At 39.2% G+C, this 18282-nt stretch overlaps 2 protein-coding genes across 5 annotated transcripts; both read right to left on the minus strand.

Moving 5' to 3' along the window:
* Positions 1 to 264: 264 nt before the first annotated feature.
* LOC127652175 (uncharacterized) lies at positions 265 to 2896 on the minus strand. Of its 2 annotated transcripts, none has more exons than XM_052138248.1 (2): positions 2093 to 2896; positions 265 to 1469 (listed from the first exon to the last, which is right to left on the minus strand). In XM_052138248.1, exon 2 carries the CDS (start codon positions 1464 to 1466, stop codon positions 765 to 767), a length of 702 nt encoding a protein of 233 aa, XP_051994208.1. In that variant the 5' UTR covers positions 1467 to 1469; positions 2093 to 2896; the 3' UTR covers positions 265 to 764. The 2 variants fall into 2 exon arrangements, with proteins under 2 accessions (XP_051994208.1, XP_051994207.1); XM_052138247.1 differs by lacking the exon at positions 2093 to 2896 and adding an exon at positions 1740 to 2062.
* An 8552-nt stretch (positions 2897 to 11448) lies between these two features.
* LOC127652173 (uncharacterized) lies at positions 11449 to 14535 on the minus strand. 3 transcript variants are annotated; one of them, XM_052138246.1, is made up of 3 exons: positions 14421 to 14535; positions 14174 to 14227; positions 11449 to 12145 (listed from the first exon to the last, which is right to left on the minus strand). In XM_052138246.1, the coding sequence occupies exons 2-3, from the start codon at positions 14212 to 14214 to the stop codon at positions 11449 to 11451; spliced, it is 738 nt and encodes a 245-aa protein (XP_051994206.1). In that variant the 5' UTR covers positions 14215 to 14227; positions 14421 to 14535. The 3 variants fall into 3 exon arrangements, with proteins under 3 accessions (XP_051994206.1, XP_051994204.1, XP_051994205.1); XM_052138244.1 differs by lacking the exon at positions 14421 to 14535 and having other exon boundaries at positions 14174 to 14278; XM_052138245.1 differs by lacking the exons at positions 14174 to 14227; positions 14421 to 14535 and adding an exon at positions 12389 to 12464 and having other exon boundaries at positions 11449 to 12199.
* Positions 14536 to 18282: the final 3747 nt, after the last annotated feature.

An 18282-nucleotide genomic window follows, 5' to 3' on the forward strand; every position in this document is an offset into this window, starting at 1 on the left:
CCCCATGGTGGATCAGGGGCCCTGTGCAGCTTTGGGAGGATTTTGTCTTTTTTAGTGAACGTAGTGTGGAGTACTTTGATGGTTACTTTTAAGGTGCTTCATTGTTGGTCGCCATTCACTTTCAAAGTAAATGATGTCACGATTTTCATTTTTGAGGGAACTATAAGCTTAAAATGCAAGAGAAAAATAATAAATTCAGTGGGCAAGCAACAACATTTTATGAAATCATCACACATTGCATTTGATAAACACAATTTATTCAGAATCATTCAAAGATCACATTATTTGAGACAAAAATGGCCCAGAAATAGCCGTGATTTTTCATGTTAATCAGAGACTGGTGTGAAGCAAGTTTGTATTTTAGAGCAATTAATTAAGAAGAATGTAATTTAAGACATAATATGACTACTCTACAAATCAGTCAGCAAAACATTAGAAACTGGACTCTGGATAATTAACATTTATTAACAATTAGCTTGAATTCTCTGGACTTTCTGAAAATAAAGTGGTGAAAATTAGGCAGAAAATGAGGCCCATACGCGAGAGGAATGATGCAATACTCTAAAAAGCGTTTTACTTTACAATATTTGTATTGATACTTCTCAGTTTTAAATGGATTATAAGTATATATATAAACAGAAAATTGAGTTAATTACAGATTTCTGAGATTTCCTTCCTGTGGAAGGGTACATACAGTATGGGTACGATGAGTGCCTATAGTGAGGTTTGGAACAGACCCTATGAGCTTCAAATCAAAAACTGTCTTAAAGTATGGTACAGAAACGTTCACACAAACCCTTCTCCCTGAAGTTCTCAGAGTCTTGTGATGTTGCATCATTTTCTATGTCTGTACTGCTGTATGAACTGGGTGATTCAATGTCAATATGACAATCTGGGTCATAATACCTCCAAGGTGAAGGAGCAACTGGCTTATTAGATCTCTTCACTTGGTACTGTGGATGATACCCAGTGTCCCTCAGAAAGTCATCAAAACGCAGGTATGATTTGATTATCTTGAGGAGAGTTCTGGTAACGTGGAATGTGGCATGTGGGTCATAATTGGACAAATCATTGTGTGTGGTCACATAAACCTTCCCAAACCTGTTCCCTTCATGAACGCTGACAATGATGCGGTCTGCATTGCTGTTGTCATCTCGGCAGTAAGTGTAGTCTTCCACAACATAGTCCGGAAGCATGTCGGCTCCTGGGTAATTCATATTGCCGACCACATAGTAGGGAAAATTTAAATCTGGGAGAAGTTTCACTTTGTGTTTGTTTCTTCTGTTCTCAAAAAAATGAAATCCATAATGTCCCCTCGCTGGATCACACTGGAGGAACATGTCATCGTTAGAAATAAAAATACAGTAATCAGCGAACCAGAACAAGAGTTTGAGTCCGTGTCTGGGACAAGGTCGACCAAATCCAGAGCCTTCCAGTTCGGATATATCTTTTATTCTTCTGACCATGGTCTTCATGCATTGAACAGAATGTGATTAGTACAGATTATAAGAAAGAAATCAGTTTTATGCATGTACTGGATATTCTTTAAAGGCAGTGCCGTCCTACACACTTTAGTATACAGTATATATATATATATATACTTTAATTTTATATTAATTTTTAACTGAAGACAACAAATGCAAAGTCTGGAGTTTCTCAGGAAGGAACAAAGTGTGTAAGTGACAAATACAATTTTACTTTGTGACTAGTACAAACTCTGAAGGTTTTTATTTACTTACTGTTGTTGTTAAACAGCAACTTGTCTTTCAGTGTAGAGTTAAAGAAGGAGAGCAAAAGAAACACTTAAAGGTAACTGTTCTTCTTGGACAGTCTGTACATATTAATTGTAATTTCCGGTGTGCCGCTGCCTCACGTAACAATGCAGAAGTTAAACTCACTAGTTAGGAAACAGAAACTTAACTAAAGCCAGAATGTGGGTGTGTCTAATCTAACATGAGCAAACTTCAGTCTGACTACACTGCAGACCTTAACAGAAAACATAAGAAAAAAAGAAAAAAATAAATAGGCGAGGGAAAGGCCAACACGGAGTGACAGAGAGAGAGAGGAAAGAGGGAAAAACAAACTCACTCACCGGTTCTGTACGGCGCCGCGCGAGGTCCTCGGTCACTCCTCCAGCCTCTCAGACGGACGGCAGCCGCTCCTCCCCGGGCGGGTCAGACCTCCGACCACCAGCGGACAGAACGCCCTACCGCTCCAGGTGGTCGTAGAGTCGCTTCCCTCCTCCCATCACGGACGGCGGTCTTCTCTCGACCCCTCCACGTTTCTGAAGGACGGGAGGGCACTCCTCCGCCCCTGGCAGAGGCTCCATCGCGCCAGGCGGCCGGGAGTCCAGTCCCCACTCGGCCTGCGGATGGCAGCCGCACTCCCCTGGGTGACGGCAGTGTGGAGGACTCTGCGATGAGCATCCCTCCTCCTTCCCGGGTTTCAGCACCAATGTAAAGAGGGTTGAGGGAAAGGGAAAGGAGGAGGCGAGAACCGGCTTAACAATATAAATAATATTTAATTACAAAACAAAACAAAAAGACAAACACATACAGGGCAGCTGCCTGTAATTCTCTCTCTGGCACTCTTGTCACCAGCCGCCTTTATCCCTTGCGCGCGTTGCGTTGTTCCAGCTCTACAATACTTCACATTAGTAAATGTTGATTTTATATATTACAAAAACTTTTTTTTTTACTTTTTCAAACCCACTATAGTTTTCCCTACATTATGAGTAGATGACATGTGACGGCAGTGTGACTATATATAAACAATTTTACAGCATCTTAAAATGATTTTGTCATAAATTCACTTTTCATGAACGAGTCAAAACTCATGTATTTTTTCAGCTGTAAAGTTGTTTAAATCGTAATTTGGCAGTCATTTTAGGGTTTGTTGACATTACATTGTCATGGCAATGAAGTTGTTAAATTGGATATAATTTAACACAGAAAAGGTTAGAAAGCAATTTTATCACACTAAAATTACGTTAACATGCATATTGTTTATTTTTTGTCGCTAAATCTTTGAAACACTGAGTGTTTTATGATTACGGATTGGCCCCTATTGACTCCCATTTTAAATGCCTAATTTTAACCTTGATTTTTGCATTATTTCTTTTTAAGAAAATGAAAGGCAAGTAAAAGTTTATTTTTGTGGTAATCAATATTATGCCACAAATGCTGTCGATTGAGCTGAACTTGTATTGAACACAGAATATTTCTTTAAAGGACCCTAAAAGCCTTTATAGGAATATTGTTATGTAAAATATATATTCTAAGATTGGTTCATTATGTGCTTGCTAGTTCAATCCTCACACTGTCAGATAATGATTCATTAAAGCTGAGACCACGTTCACACAAATCTGTTTAAGTTTGAAAACTCTGTTCAGTTTCATAACGTCATGTATGTTACTATAATACAATTTTTGCAATTTCCTGGTGAATTGAACACTAGAGGCGCTACAACAACGGTGCCTTTTATTCACTTTCACACAAATCACGGACACAACAGACGGATTATAATTTTATAAATACTTCTTTTTCACTTTATTACGCACAAAGCCAATGAGAGAGCAAGAAACGGGGCGGGAAGTTTCAGTGGGAGGAGTCCTGATGTACCTTGAACTAGCATGGCTACGGTATCAAGAAAGTCTCATTGGACCGAAGAAATGGAGGAATATTAGTGGAACATTGGCAGGAGCACCAGCGCCTATTTGATGTTTCATCTGAACTGTTGTGTAATATGAACTATGATCCGATGTCTTTGACAGTCGTGTAGTGTGTAGGCGGCATAACAGTGTTTACACATGAGTTTCGGGTTTGCTGTTATAGATCCAATAGTTGCAGCTGCTCCGTCCTTCAATAACAGCGTGAACAACAAATATCATGGTATGTGGCAATATAGCACCATGGTACTAAAAGATAAACAACATGCTTGTGCCATGGCACTTTCAGGTTCTGCTTTGTTGGAATTACAAGACCTGCATCACATCGTGATACGTTCAACAAAACACACTGAAATGTGCCACTAACAACTGTTTTTATTTGATCTATAATTACTTTGTGCATATTTTTTCATTAAAGCGATAAGTTGAAACATAAGTAGAGGCAAGCCAGACTTTGCAGTGTCCTTTACAAACATATGCTCTATTTATACATCCAAACTGTGAATGAACATCTGGTGACTGACATGAACATGTGCACATCTGGATAGAAGAATGATCAGTTACAGAAGTGGCATTGAAAAGGGATCGTTCACCCAAAAATGAAAAATCATCAAAGGTTTTTAGAAGAATATTTCAGCTCTGTAATGCAAATGAATTGTGCCCAGAACTTTGAAGGCCCAAAAGGCAGCATACAAGTAATCGATAAGTCTCCAGCGGTTATATCCATATCCTCTGAAGTGAGATGAAAGGTTTACGTGAGAAACAGATCAATATTTAAGCCCTTTTTTTAACTGTAAATCCACACTTTCACTTCCACATTCAGCCACACTCTGGTTGGGGATGGCCAAAGGTGGAGATTGATAGTAAAAATGTAAATAATGCTTGTATGCTGCATTTATGTGCTTTTTGGAGCTTCAAAACTCTGGTCACCATTCACTTGCATTGTATGGCATTGTTCATGAAAACACTGAGTTTATGACAATTCATATTGGTTCATGCTTTAAGAGACATTTATACAAAAGTCCTTCAACAACGAATGTAAAACTATGGAAATCATGACGGATATGAGGCCAGAACGTCCTGTGACAGTTGCAGTAGCTCAACGATGACGTCGGTGACGACGTCGTTGACGATGCTTGACATAAATTTCTCCCATGAACTCTCGCCAGTCCATGTTTTGGATGATGCTTATGAGACCTTGGCTGATGCGGCAGGTGTGATACTCGTCGAATTCGGACTGATCTAAATGCTGGGTCACATAAATCCTGGAAAATTCGTTCTCGGATGAATCGAATGAAGCAACAATGCGATCTCTGTTGCTGCCGTCTAAATCGATGTCGTAATACCTCGTAACTCTATCAGGAAGTAAGTGTAAACCCTTGTGCAGGTTGCCCACTTCATAGTATGGCAGGTCAGTTTCAGGAAGAAGACCTTCTGTGTTATGGAACGGGTGGAAGCCAAAATCGCCATCTTCTGGGTTGCAGTCCAGGGCAGTCATACAGCCATCTTCATCGATGTCCACACATTCATTGGCAAACCACCACAGCAGGCTGAGCCCATGTCTGGGATACGGCTGACCAAACCCGGACTCTCTCAGCTGGGCCAGTTCATTCAGTGTTTTCAGTCGCATCATTCTTTATCTAGAAAATGGTCGGAAAGAAAACATACAGGATAGGTTGTATTCCAAGATTGCATTTATACATGTAAATACACATATACAGAACAAACTAACATTTCAATCAACTTTAAAGACCAAAGATACACTTTGCTTTTGCATAATGACATCTAAGCATTAGATGCATTAAGTTATTAGTTAACTACATTTCATTTCTTGAATTCATTGCTTGAACATTTCAAATATCAGAGGAAAAAACAAAGTAGATTACAGCTCTTTTTCCCCTTACAGTCATGAAATGTAAGCAGGAGTCTGTTGTGTGCCTGTCCTCTGTATTAGCAGAACTGTTGAATGCAGAAGACAAACTCACTTGCTGGGAAACAGAAACTGAACCAGACAAACAATGTGTGGGAGTGTCGGATCTAGTATCGGAGTCAGCTTGCTGCTGTAAACCGATAAAGGTCACGTGTCATTCCAAGATAAATATGGAGTTATTTTGGACCATTATGATGTTTGCAAGTGACATTATGTTTAGGACAATTGAGCACCATCAAATTCTCGTTACCGTAATGCGTCCAAAAGTTATACGTTTTTGTAGTAATTCCCACTCAGTGGTGATTATTATTATATTTGCATTATTCAAATACATTAGTTTTATATATATATTGCTGTACATAGTTTATTTAAATCAGCATGAAGGCAGTACATCAAATACTACATGATTAAAATATTTTTCACATTTATTTGTGTTTATTTTATGATTATTATTATTATTATTATTAAAAGAGTTTGCGGGAGAGGGTGCTTTATTGTCATGAAAATATTTTTTCAATAAAAAAACACATCCTAATTCATTTTCTTTAAACAAAATTTTATTATTATTATTATTATTTTTATTTTTTATGAACTGGACAGGTTTTGTTAGATTTGCCCTTATACACACTGTGTTAATGGTTATTATTATTATCATTATTGTGTGATGTCTATGAAAATCATTAATATTCTTAAAGGAATGTTCCGGGTTCAATACAAGTCAAGCTCAATGGACGGCATTTGTAGCATAATATTGATTACCACAAAATGCTTTTAGACTCGTTCCTCCTTTTCTTAAAAAAAAAAATCAGAATCTGGGTCCCAGTGAGGCACTTACGATGGAAGTGAATGGGGGTTCAAATACTGTTTCAAAAGTATTGCCACAAGACATAAACAATATGTGTCAACAAACACTTTTGATGCATTAAAAGCACAAGATTACATAGTTACTGATAGTGGCACCTGGTGGCCAAGGTTGGTACCGCATTCCTTTTTTTTGAAGAGTGAAAAAAACATTTTAGAAAAAAAAAAAATTTGAAGAGAGAAACATTTTTTTTTTTTTTTTTTTTTTTTAGAAAAATAACTTTGAAGAGAGAATTGTTTTTTGTACGTGTGCTATCTGAGAACTGTTTCTTTGCTGAACGGGATGTCCCGGCTAATATACGAAATACATTTGAATTTGATTGGATTAAGACCAGTCTTGTTCAATGTTTTTACATTTCTCCAAAAACAGAAACGTGGAAAGAGCAGATTTCATCAGAGAAGTTTATGTCGAATAGGACTTCAGATAAGGGTGATGTAAACAACTCATGTGATTTGCTTGAACGATTAGAAGGAGTGGCCAAAGTTTGATACACGATTCTGCAATTGTTTTTTCTTCAACATTTTTTTATTTATTTATTTGAGGAGTGAAAAAAAAAAAATGTTTGAAGAGAAAAAAAATATTTTTTAAGAAAAATAATTTGAAGAGAATTAATGTTTTTTTTTTTTTTTGAAGAGTGGAAATTTTTTTTTAAGACTTAGGCTCAGGAACGAACTGAGACATGCAGTCGCACACAGGGGCAATCATATTTATTGCATAAATATAAATTTTAACATATATTTATGCAATAAACATAACAATTCTCAAGAGCAATTTTTGAAGGGGTTTTTTGTTGTTGCCCCGTTTGCATTTGTATTATTTTATTTCTTAAACAATTATTTTAAGAATATATCATTATATTATTTACAATACACGACAACCCCCTATCCGCAACTTCTGACTGCGATAGGACTACATGATTAAGTATTGGAGCACGCAAAATGTAAAACAGTTGCCAACTGTAACACCGTAACAGAGCACTAAAACAAACGAGGCTTAATTTAAATAAAGTAAATCATTCATTTACATTCATTAAAAATGTACGTCCCTTAAAAGTAAAAACAAGACAGCAGTTTGTCTGTCGCAGCTGTTTGAGCAAAACTAAATTGAACACAGTCCAATGGTGAATTTGGTATTGTTTTGCATAAACAACAAAAGTAATGAATAAAAATCAGACACTGAAACAAATTGAACTGATAATACTCACCTGTGTTTGCGAGGTGAGGAGGACGTGTCCTGTATTTTGGGCTCGTCACGCTCTTATATTCTTCATGTGTCTGTCAGTGGGTGGTGCACGGACAAACAGAAACTTACAGAAACTAAGACAAACTATTCCTTTGCTTGTCATTGGGGCGGGATCAGTAAACTGTTTTTAAGAATATAACAGGGCAGTCTTTATCTGTTGATGTGCAAAGATCAGGGGAATAATTGGGAAAGCGAAAGTGAACCAGACAAAAATGTGGGCGTGTCTATCGCCAGATGAGCGGGTGGGTCTATAAGATGAATATTAAATATGAATATTAATACAAGGTGAATATTAATTTTATTTTAATATATAATAAGCACTGAACCAACAGAAAGCAGATACAGTATATAAGGGTGGCACTTTTAGCACTGTGGACTAAAACAGTTTTTACACTCTTTACACACACAATGTTCAACACTGCATGTACAAGCATCACATTGGATGTTTGTCATTTATTCTGAAAGTCATGACAGTTCTCACTTCTGTATTATTTCCAGCACATCTCACTTCTGTGTTGTGTTTAATTGAATGATGCTGATGGAGATAACATTGGTGACTGTGGAGCGGAGGGGGGCGGGGCCGGAATATCGCGCGCCCCATCAGGCCGATTGGGGACCGGGCGCGCGATATTCCGGCCCCGCCCCTCCGCTCCACAGTGACATTTCTTTTTAAATAAAATGCCCAACTCCTTTATCTTGCTAAGGCTTCATAGCAAACATTTAATTTAGCCTAAATGTTCACAATTAAATAAAATCTTCACACTTTTTGTATAATTGGGAAAAACAACAGCTTGTTTGGAAATGACGCCCAATTAAAATATTGCAAATATAAAAAATTAAAAAAAGTGGAAATTTACCTTGATTTTTCTTTTACTTTATTCAAACATCCCTTATCTTATATTTCATCTCAAGCATGCTCTCCGCTGACACGTCTATCAACTTGGTAAACAAGTACACAAACTTTCAAAAAAGAAGAAGGAAAAACCTTATTAGGGCAAATTGTTTGGTGTGGTGGAAATGACGCCATAACTGTGGGGGACAGTCGTAGATTTGGAAAAACTCACAAAATAAATACTGAAAAGCTTTATGTTTATTTCACTCTTTGTTTAGATTATTGTATACATGTAACCATTTGTATATTTATAATGGCTTCATTTAGTTTATTATTGAAACTCTGGTTCTGGGACAAAGCTAAAACAATAAATAAATAGATTAAAGCATTTAAAAACAGGTCCGGCTTCACAGGGGGGGCTTGGGTAGGCCTGTTCCCCCTTGTCATGAGGTTGGCCCACTCTAGTAAACTCCCACCAACCACCTCCCCAACTGTCTGGCCCACACAGTGAGTCTCATGGGCCCACCCCTGAAGCTTTCAAAGTAAGAGACAGCATTTATATAAATATAATGATAGAGGAAGAAAACCATGCAGGGACAAACCTTTAAATCTGATTGCAATCTAGGAGACATATGGATAATATGACTACGTGTTAATCAGGTCAGTGATGAAGGTAATAATCACAGATAAAACGATTGGAAACTCTAGATGGAAACATGGTAAACAAATGCTGTATTTAAAGAATGGTACACCAGGAGTTGTCTTCAGGTGGTCCCACAGAACGACTCTGCTCTGTAAAGTTGAGATGCTGATCTTGGTCTCCTGTGTGGAGAAGTTTAAGGTACTCATCTTGACTCTTCATGTCCTTTATGATCTTGAGGAGTCCCTGGCTGACACGATAGGTTTTGCTGCCATCAAATCGTTTCGGGTCGCAGTGTTCTGTGATATATACCCTGTCAAAGTTGCCCCGTGTATCCAGACGCACTATAATGCGATCCTTGTTACCATCAGGTTTTCTGGAATTTGCCCTGACATAATTGGGTAGTTTGTCGGCTCCTGGAGCATTCAGGTTGCCTACCTCATAGTAAGGGTGACTCTGACTGGGCAAGAGATGATCTCGTCATCTTCAATTCTGTTTAGATATTGGTGGAAGCCAAAGACTCTTGTTTGAGGTTTGATCTTGGGAACAATATCACCATTGTTGATGTCTATACAGTCACGAGAAAACCAATACAGCAGGTTCAATCCATGTCTAGGCGCTGGCTGACCAAAGCCTGATTTCTTCAGCTGAGACACCTCATTCAGTGTACCTTTAACCATGATTGATAACTGTGTGAGAGAGAGAGAAATAATTTGAAATAACAGTTAAAACATCCAAGGTTAAGACAAAGGTAAAACATGTTTCCATTGATCATGGATCCCTTGACGGCTTATTGCCCTAACAATTTGGAAAACATCTATATGTCAGACTTTCATTTTGGTAAAACACCGAGGGGGTCTTATCATTGATACAATTCAAACACACACACATACTATATAATGCTGTATTAAACCACAACAACAACAACAACATCAACAAAAACTGTGTGCTTACATAGTAGAAGCAGTGTAGAGATGTTTCAGGATATATGCTTTGTCTGGTTGACAAAAAAAAGAACAATAAATAAATAAATAAAAATGACCAATAATAAAAATAAGCAAACGTTTCACTCTCATAAATCTTGCATGCCACTGTCTCATGCAGAAGAGCAAGTTCAATAGCAGGTTCAATAGCAGGTTCAATAGTGGGCGTGAGCTATGCAAATACCTGCATATATTGAGATGAATGATGAATGAAATGGACCTTTGCACTGACTATTGTTATTACATGCTATTGCTTACATTGAATGTTTGTCGTCATTCCTCGTTTGTCATTAACTACCTCTGTGCAAACAACTACTCAAAGCGTTGATGTGCATGTCAATCAGTTCTGTTGCTATAGTGATGGATAAACAAAACAGCAGCTCCTCCCGATTTCACCTTTATTGGAAACTGAAATTAAATTATACAGATATTCTTTCTTATAAAAGATTTAGATTGAACATGTAATTAAGGTGGCCATTATTCATGCATGAATTCATGTGACATAGTTAAGGTTAGCTCCTCATTAGATCTTGATTAGTTCATGCCTTAACTCATCCTTAATTCATGCTTAAGTAAGCATTAATTAATGTATTAATTATTCGTGTACTTTTACAGTTAAAAACCCCTTTGATATGTCCCATGTCATCATGGTTATTTACAGTCCATACATTAAATATATTTTTGGCACTTAATATATGTTTGGTCTGCTGTCAATCAAATGTTATACTCCAAAAGTGACCATGTGTCCATTCTGACGGAGCATGTTATGGCTGTTATTCCTGTCTGATTAGGGTTATGGAATCATATGGCAAAAACAAGTGAAATTTTGTTCAGTCATGTTAAATTTAACACAAACACATAAAAGACGATCACAAGTATAAGCAAGAACACAGTGATAAATATTTAATGCTCAACATAAAATCTGACATCTGCACTTATAATGAAAAACAATTCATTTAACATTTATTCATTTAGCAAATGATTTTAAATCAAAGCTTTTTATCCAATAAGAATGCTACAATACGTAGTTCCAAACATTGGCCAGAAAAAAAAGATTGTTTACAACAGCACTGGATTTACATTTATTTACATTTATGCATTTGGCAGATGCTTTTATCCAAAGCGACTTACAGTGCCCTTATTACAGGGACAATCCCCCCAGAGCAACCTGGAGTTAAGTGCCTTACTCAAGGACACAATGCTGGTGGCTGTGGGGATCGAACCAGCAACCTTCTGATTAACAGCCCTGTGTTTTAGCCACTATGCCGCCACCACCACTCCATGGATGAAAACTAGTTTATCTTATAAAAAGCAGCCAAAACAAAGAAAGCAGCACTTAGAGCTACAAGCAAACACATCAGCACAGCACGGCAGCATTTTGCACAACAATCATCATCAGCAGCAGATCGGTGTGAATTCAGATTGGTCTGCATATCGGTTGTTGGGCTCTGATAGCGTGTACTCAACATTGACTGAGTTGATGATGGAAACTGAGAGTGTTTGTAGGAATGCTGCAGGTAAAAATTCAGATTAGTATTCTGGTCGTTCTTAGTCTGTCTGAGGAATTCTGCCCTGTTTAACAATTTAATGTCTTTTATGAGACTGTGGCTGATGCAGAAGGTGCGATTCTGGTCAAAATGCACTTGATCCGAGTGCTGTGTCACGTAAACATTACCAAAATAGAGTCTTTTCCAGCTGAAATGGAGGGAAACAATGATGCGATCAGTGTTGCTGTCATCTAAATCTCCTGTGTAATTCTCAGTGACATAATGAGGTAGGAAACAACCATTGTTCAGGTTTCCCACCTCATAGTATGGGAACTCAGAATACGGAAGAAGATGATCTGCATTATGGAACAAACGGAAGCCAAAGTCTCCAACTGCAGGGTTGCACCGGGCAATCAGGGGGTGATTTTCTTCGATCTGAACACATGTATCGGCAAACCACCACAGCAGGTTGAGACCATGTCTGGGATGTGGCTGACCAAACCTGGACTCTCTCAGTTCGGACAAATCAAAGAGGGTTCTCATGTTCCAGACAATTCTGAGGATATAAAGAAGATAAAGCATTCAGTAAAACACAGAATTATGCACGTGTCATGCAAAAAAGGGTTGTAATGGTCTAATATATATATATATATATATATATATCTATGAACTAGTTATTAGAAATTAGAGATGAACTGCAGATCACCCTTAAACAGAAATATAATACAAAAGGCAGAAAAAGTACCGGTAGAACGAGCGATTTCAAGATTCTTCTCTTGATTGTTGAGTGAGATGAAATGTCGGTCATTCCTCGTTTGTCATTAACTACCTCTGTGCAAACAACTACTCAAAGCATTGATGTACATGTTGTTAGTATTTGTATATATATTTGCCTAAGTGCATGTCAATCAGTTCGGTTGCTATAGTGATGGATAAACAAAACAGCAGCTCCTCCTGATTTCACCTTATTGGAAACTGAAATTAAATTATTCAGATATTCTTTCTTATAAAAGATTTAGATTGTAATTAAGGTGGCCATTATTCATGCATGAATTCATGTGACATAGTTAAGGTTAGCTCCTCATTAGATCTTGATTAGTTCATGTCTTAACTCATCCTTAATTCACGCTTAAGTAAGCATTAATTAATGTATTAATTATTCTGTGTACCTTTACAGTTAAAAACCCTTTGATATGTCCCATGTCATCATGGTTATTTACAGTCCATACATTAAATATATTTTTGGCACTTAATATATCTTTGGTCTGCTGTCAATCAAATGTTATACTCCAAAAGTGACCATGTGTCCATTCTGACGGAGCATGTTATGGCTGTTATTCCTGTCTGATTAGGGTTATGGAATCATATGGCAAAAACAAGTGAAATTTTGTTCAGTCATGTTAAATTTAACACAAACACATACAAGACGATCACAAGTATATGCAAGAACACAGTGATAAATATTTAATGCTCAACATAAAATCTGACATCTTATAATGAAAAACAATTCATTTAACATTTATTCATTTAGCAAATGATTTTATTCAAAGCTTTTTATCAATATGAATGCTACATCGTAGTTCCAAACATTGGCCAGAAAAAAAGATTGTTTACAACAGCACTGGATTTACATTTATGCATTTGGCAGATGCTTTTATCCAAAGCAACTTACAGTGCCCTTATTACAGGGACAATCCCCCCGGAGCAACCTGGAGTTAAGTGCCTTGCTCAAGGACACAATGTTGGTGGCTGTGGAGATCGAACCAGCAACCTTCTGATTAACAGCCCTGTGTTTTAGCCACTACACCGCCACCACCACTCCATGATGAAAACTAGTTTATCTTAGTGAGCATCAAAACACAAAGCAGCAATTAGAGCTACAAGCAAACACAAACACATCAGCACAGCACGGCAGCATTTTGCACAACAATCATCATCAGCAGCAGATCGGTGTGAATTCAGATTGGTCTGCATATCGGTTGTTGGGCTCTGATAGCGTGTACTCAACATTGATTGAGTTGATGATAGAAACTGAGAGTGTTTGTAGGAATGCTGCTGGTAAAAATTCAGATTAGTATTCTGATCATTCTTAGTCTGTCTGAGGAATTCTGCCCTGTTTAACAATTTAATGTCTTTTATGAGACTTTCGCTGATGCGGAAGGTGCGATTCTGGTCAAAATGCACTTGATCCGAGTGTTGTGTCACGTAAACACTAAGAAAATAGAGTCTTTTCCAGCTGAAATGGAGGGAAACAATGATGCGATCAGTGTTGCTGTCATCTAAATATCCTGTGTAATTCTCAGTGACATAATGAGGTAGGAAATCATCATTGTTCAGGTTTCCCACCTCATAGTATGGGAACTCAGAATACGGAAGAAGATGATCTGCATTATGGAACAAACGGAAGCCAAAGTCTCCATCTGCAGGGTTGCACCGGGCAATCAGGGGGTGATTTTCTTTGAACCGAACACATGTATCGGCAAACCACCAAAGCAAGTTGAGACCATGTCTGGGATGTGGCTGACCAAACCTGGACTCTCTCAGTTTGGACAAATCAAAGAGGGTTCTCATGTTCCAGACAATTCTGAGGATATAAAGAAGATAAAGCATTCAGTAAAACACAGAATTATGCACTTGTCATGCAAAAAAGGGTTGTAATGGTCTATATATATATATATATATATATATATATATATATAGAACTAGTTATTAGAAATTAGAGATGAAATGCAGATCACCCTTAAACAGAAATATAATACAAAAGGCAGAAAAAGTACCGGTAGAAAGAGAGATTTCAAGATTCTTCTCTTGAGAGTTGAGTGAGATGAAATGTCGGTCTGTAGTGAGTTGATCGTTCTATACAGGCAAGAACCAGGAAGTCCAGAACCGAAAACCAGTGCAACCTGCCTTCATTTTTAATCATTAATTTCCATTCTCAGCTTCAAAAGAATGATCAGATATCAACACCGTCCAATAGCAGCATCCTAGTGACAAATCAACACACAGCAGGTTTTTACAGCTGTTTAAATCTAATATAATGAGCGGAATAGGACAGACAATTTTCTCTTTCATTTTGCTTGACTTTGCTTAGCTACACATTGCACGTCAGAAAAACATATTTTTGTCTATCAAACTAGTTAAGTTTATGCCATTTAATTTATAGCAATACATACTAAATCTTAGGATATGAAATGCACATTAAGTTGATTTTCTCCTGCATTACAGTATGTACAGAATGAAGTAAAATTACTGTAAAAAGAAAATGCATAAATGATCAAATAAACTAAGGAAACTATATCTCATTCAAGCAATATCTCTGAGATCAGAAAGGTCTATAAGGGGATCAGGTCAACCTTTGGTATTCTTGTTTTCCGGGTAGTGGGTGGAGCACAGACGCATTAACAGTCACCTGATGTACACAATATCAACGTTTTACCCATATCACGCTGGAAACAATCATGCACTGTTTACTAATTACAATGTTTAATTAAATAAAACCTTTGAAAACAAACAGGACTTTAAAGTTGCTCATTTGTTTCTAGTAGCCTATGTGTGTCATTGTTTTCTGTAGCTGCAGAAGAACATGGATGATAGCTGCGAAACTAGACCACACCGACAATAATAGTGCAGATATGTCTATTGTAAAAAGTTACATAAAAGACCATATATGTAACCTTTGTGCGTCAGTTTAATAAAGTTCCTCAGAGGTCCTTAGAGGGCACAAATGTCAGCATCAAAAAACTGCCATAAAAATATTATATATTAATATTATTTTCCACTTTACTTAACCAACATCAGGATCACTGTTACCATCAGGATCACTGTGTCAGAAAAGTGCTCTGACATAACGGTTTGTGTGCTCCCTTGGCATTTAGGTTGCCCACTTCAAACTAATGTAAGATTCTGAGTGGGCACGATGAGACCTTCCTCTTGAATTGTGTTTAGGAAATTGTAAAAGCTAAAGGCTCCATTTCGAGGAATGAAAATGGGTACAATATCACCATTGTTGAAGTCAAACTATCATGAGCAATCCACTACCACAGGTTTAATCCATGTGTAGGTGCTGACTGACCAAAGTCTGAGTTCTTCAGCTGAGACGATATATCCAGTGTGGCTTTTACCATGATTGATAACTGTGTGGGAGAAAAAGAAATTAGACACAAACGAAAACAACAGCAAAAAATTAATAATGCTGTAATACCACTAATAATTATAAAAGTAAATAAATATAAAGCATAACATTTCAAAATCTTTAACATACCTAGTATAATCCTCCAAGCTTTTGAATAGATGGTGGAAGAGAAGCACACGTTTAAGGATCGTTTTTAAAATACTGTCCTTAATAGAAACACTTCAATCCCTCAGACAGGTTTGTTTCACTCTATAAGTGAGGACATCTCTTAGACTTCCATAGCAGGCCCCAACCCCTAAACATACCCTCACAGAAACATGTGCACATCCGTAGATTTAAAGCTAAATGTGATTTGGCTGATTTTTGATCTTTTTTTGCATCTACTAGTGAGGACCACCTAAAATGTCCTCACTAGTGTGTTATCGATCGATCGACCGACCCACTCACTCACTCACTTACTCACTCACCCACCCCACCCCCTCACCTCTCACACCCCCTCACTCAACTCTCACTCACTCACCCACCTCACTCAACTCTCACTCACCCACCTCTCACTCAACTCTCACTCACTCACCCACCCACCCACCTCTCACTCAACTCTCACTCACTCACCCACCCACCTCTCACTCACCTCTCACCCCCTCACTCAACTCTCATTCACCTCTCACTCACCTCTCACTCACTCACTCAACTCTCATTCACCTCTCACTCAACTCTCACTCACTCAACTCTCACACCCCCTCACTCACCTCTCACCTCACTCACTCAACTCTCACTCACCTCTCACACCCCCTCACTCACCTCTCATTCACCTCTCACTCAACTCTCATTCACCTCTCACTCAACTCTCACCCCTCACTCAACTCTCTCACCCCTCACTCAACTCTCATTCACCTCTCACTCAACTCTCACTCCACTCACTCAACTCTCACCCCCTCACTCAACTCTCATTCACCTCTCACTCAACTCTCACTCACCTCTCACACCCCCTCACTCACCTCTCATTCACCTCTCACTCAACTCTCACTCACCTCTCACTCAACTCTCACTCACCTCTCACTCACCTCTCACTCAACTCTCATTCAACTCTCACTCACTCACCCACCTCTCACTCACTCACCCACCCACCTCTCACTCAACTCTCACTCACTCAACGCTCACTCACTCACTCAACTCTCTCTCACTCACACCCCCTCACCCACCCACCTCTCACTCAACTCACTTACCTCACTCAACTCACCCACCTCTCACTCACTCACCCACCCAACTCTCACTCACTCACCCACCTCTCACTCACTCACCCACCTCTCACTCAACTCACTCACCCACCCAACTCTCACCCACTCAACTCTCACTCACTCAACCACCTCACTCACCCACTCAACTCTCACTCACTCACCCACCCAACTCTCACCCACTCAACTCTCACTCACCCACCTCTCACTCACTCACCCACCTCTCACTCAACTCTCACCCACCTCACTCAACTCTCACCCACTCACCCAACTCTCACCCACCCAACTCTCACTCACTCACCCACCCAACTCTCACTCACCCAACTCTCACTCACTCACCCAACTCTCACTCACCCAACTCTCACTCACCCAACTCTCACTCACCTCACTCATCCTCTCACTCAACTCTCACTCATTCATCCTCTCACTCAACCAACTCTCACTCATCTTCTCACTCACTCACCCACCTCACTCATCCTCTCACCAACTCTCACTCACCTCACCCACCCTCTCACTCAACTCTCACTCACTCACCCACCTCACTCATCCTCTCACTCAACTCTCACTCACTCACCCACCTCACTCATCCTCTCACTCACTCACCCACCTCTCACTCATCCTCTCACTCAACTCTCACTCACTCACCCAACTCTCACTCACCCACCTCTCACTCACTCACCCACCTCTCACTCACTCACCCAACTCTCACTCAACTCTCACTCACTCACCCACCTCTCACTCACTCACCCACCTCTCACTCACTCACCCACCTCTCACTCAACTCTCACTCACTCACCCACCTCTCACTCACTCACCTCTCACTCACTCACCCACCTCTCACTCACTCACCCCTCACTCATCCTCTCACTCACTCACCTCTCACTCACCTACCTCTCACCAAACTCTCACTCAACTCTCACTCACTCACCCAACTCTCACTCACTCACCCACCTCACTCATCCTCTCACTCACTCACCCACCTCACTCATCACTCACCCACCTCTCACTCACTCACCCACCTCTCACTCATCCTCTCACTCAACTCTCACTCACTCACCCAACTCTCACTCACTCACCCACCTCACTCATCTCTCACTCACTCAACTCTCATTCAACTCTCACTCACTCACCCACCCACCTCACTCAACTCTCACTCACTTACCCACCTCACTCAACTCTCACTCACTCACCCACCTCTCACTCATCCTCTCACTCACTCACTCACCCACCTCACTCATCTCTCACTCACTCAACTCTCATTCAACTCTCACT

This window comes from Xyrauchen texanus, chromosome 11, assembly GCF_025860055.1.
Source record: "Xyrauchen texanus isolate HMW12.3.18 chromosome 11, RBS_HiC_50CHRs, whole genome shotgun sequence".
Lineage (NCBI taxonomy): Eukaryota > Metazoa > Chordata > Actinopteri > Cypriniformes > Catostomidae > Xyrauchen > Xyrauchen texanus.